We start from the raw sequence: 1,163 nt of genomic DNA on the forward strand, positions 1-1,163 counted from the left end.
GGGCCACTTGGTGCCTTCCTGATTTCCAAGTCGATTCTCTTTCTTCACAGGCTGGGCTCTCACATTTCAGGAAGCTGAGGGGGGCCCGTGCTGGGGGCTGCAGAGTGGCTGGCGAGGGGTCTGTCCCTGGTGCCCTGGGCTGGACTTCTTTGCGCTGTGTGAGTCCATGTGGGAACATGTAATCCAGCTTTCGGAAGCAAGGATAACTGTCATTTTTTGTTGTTTTCTTTACATTCAGAATACAAGAAGTGATTCTTAGAATTTGGAAAAGTTGGACTAGTGGTGATCATTAAAATGTGTTTTTATTCATATTTAAAAATTTTTCATTATCTAATACATGCTAATTTAGAAATGAGTAGCTTCTTGCCAAGAAATACCACGTGAGCCCCTCTAGCACTGCATGAGCCCGTCTCCTGCAGAGGCCAGTCCAGGAGGAGATGCAGGCAACAGGCGAGGAAACCAGATCCCAGAAAGGTTGTGGTTGTTTTGGTTTTTTTGTTTTTAAATTAAACTCACAATTAGACTTTTATCTCTCTGAAATCAAAAGTTAACTCTCTGTCCTGGGGCCACCACCACATCAAGATCCAGAACAGAACCACAGTTCAGTATAAATGGACTGGATCTTCCTTCTTAATTCTTCATGATACCACTGTCCCCCGACAGCTTTCTCCATCCACAAGAACTCTCAGGATAAAGTCCGATACATGCAGCTTGGAAAGCCACCATGCACTCGCAATTCCAGCTCCCCGTCGCCTCCCCCAAATTCAAAGCTAGGGAAGGACAGAGTCTCACTTTGACCAGATCTCCAGCTCTGCCCTCCCCGTCCACATCTGCAAACCAGCCATTTCTCTCCAGCAATCTGCTCAGGGTCGCACCAAACAGAGAAAAGCAAACACAGGAGAAAGCTGTCGGTCTCAGCACTCCTTGAACACACAGTGACTGTTGTTATAATATCCTCAATATTTTTCTTGCTGGAAGCCTTTGGCTAAAATCCAGCTGGGAAGAAGCACTGGTGAGCAGAGCCTTCCAGGCCCCACATGGCATGCATTTATGGATGGACGCCTTATACAGATGTTGTACAAAGCATGTTGAAATTCAGCCGTTATTACAGCCACGGAAACTATAGTTTCCTTTTATGCCATCCTTTTATGATTGAAAATAAA

General features: G+C 45.7%; 1 protein-coding gene across 1 annotated transcript in view; it reads right to left on the minus strand.

The window, feature by feature from the left end:
- Positions 1 to 1,163, minus strand: part of LOC103607779 — a 35,346-nt gene that overhangs the window by 3,895 nt on the left and 30,288 nt on the right. Inside the window, exon 4 of the mRNA XM_008592244.1 lies at positions 8 to 154. Within this exon, the coding sequence (XP_008590466.1) occupies positions 8 to 154 (147 nt within the window). The remainder of the gene's footprint in view (positions 1 to 7; positions 155 to 1,163) is intronic.

The sequence above is a fragment of the Galeopterus variegatus genome, unplaced genomic scaffold, assembly GCF_000696425.1.
Source record: "Galeopterus variegatus unplaced genomic scaffold, G_variegatus-3.0.2 Scaffold7708, whole genome shotgun sequence".
In the NCBI taxonomy this organism is placed as follows: domain Eukaryota; kingdom Metazoa; phylum Chordata; class Mammalia; order Dermoptera; family Cynocephalidae; genus Galeopterus; species Galeopterus variegatus.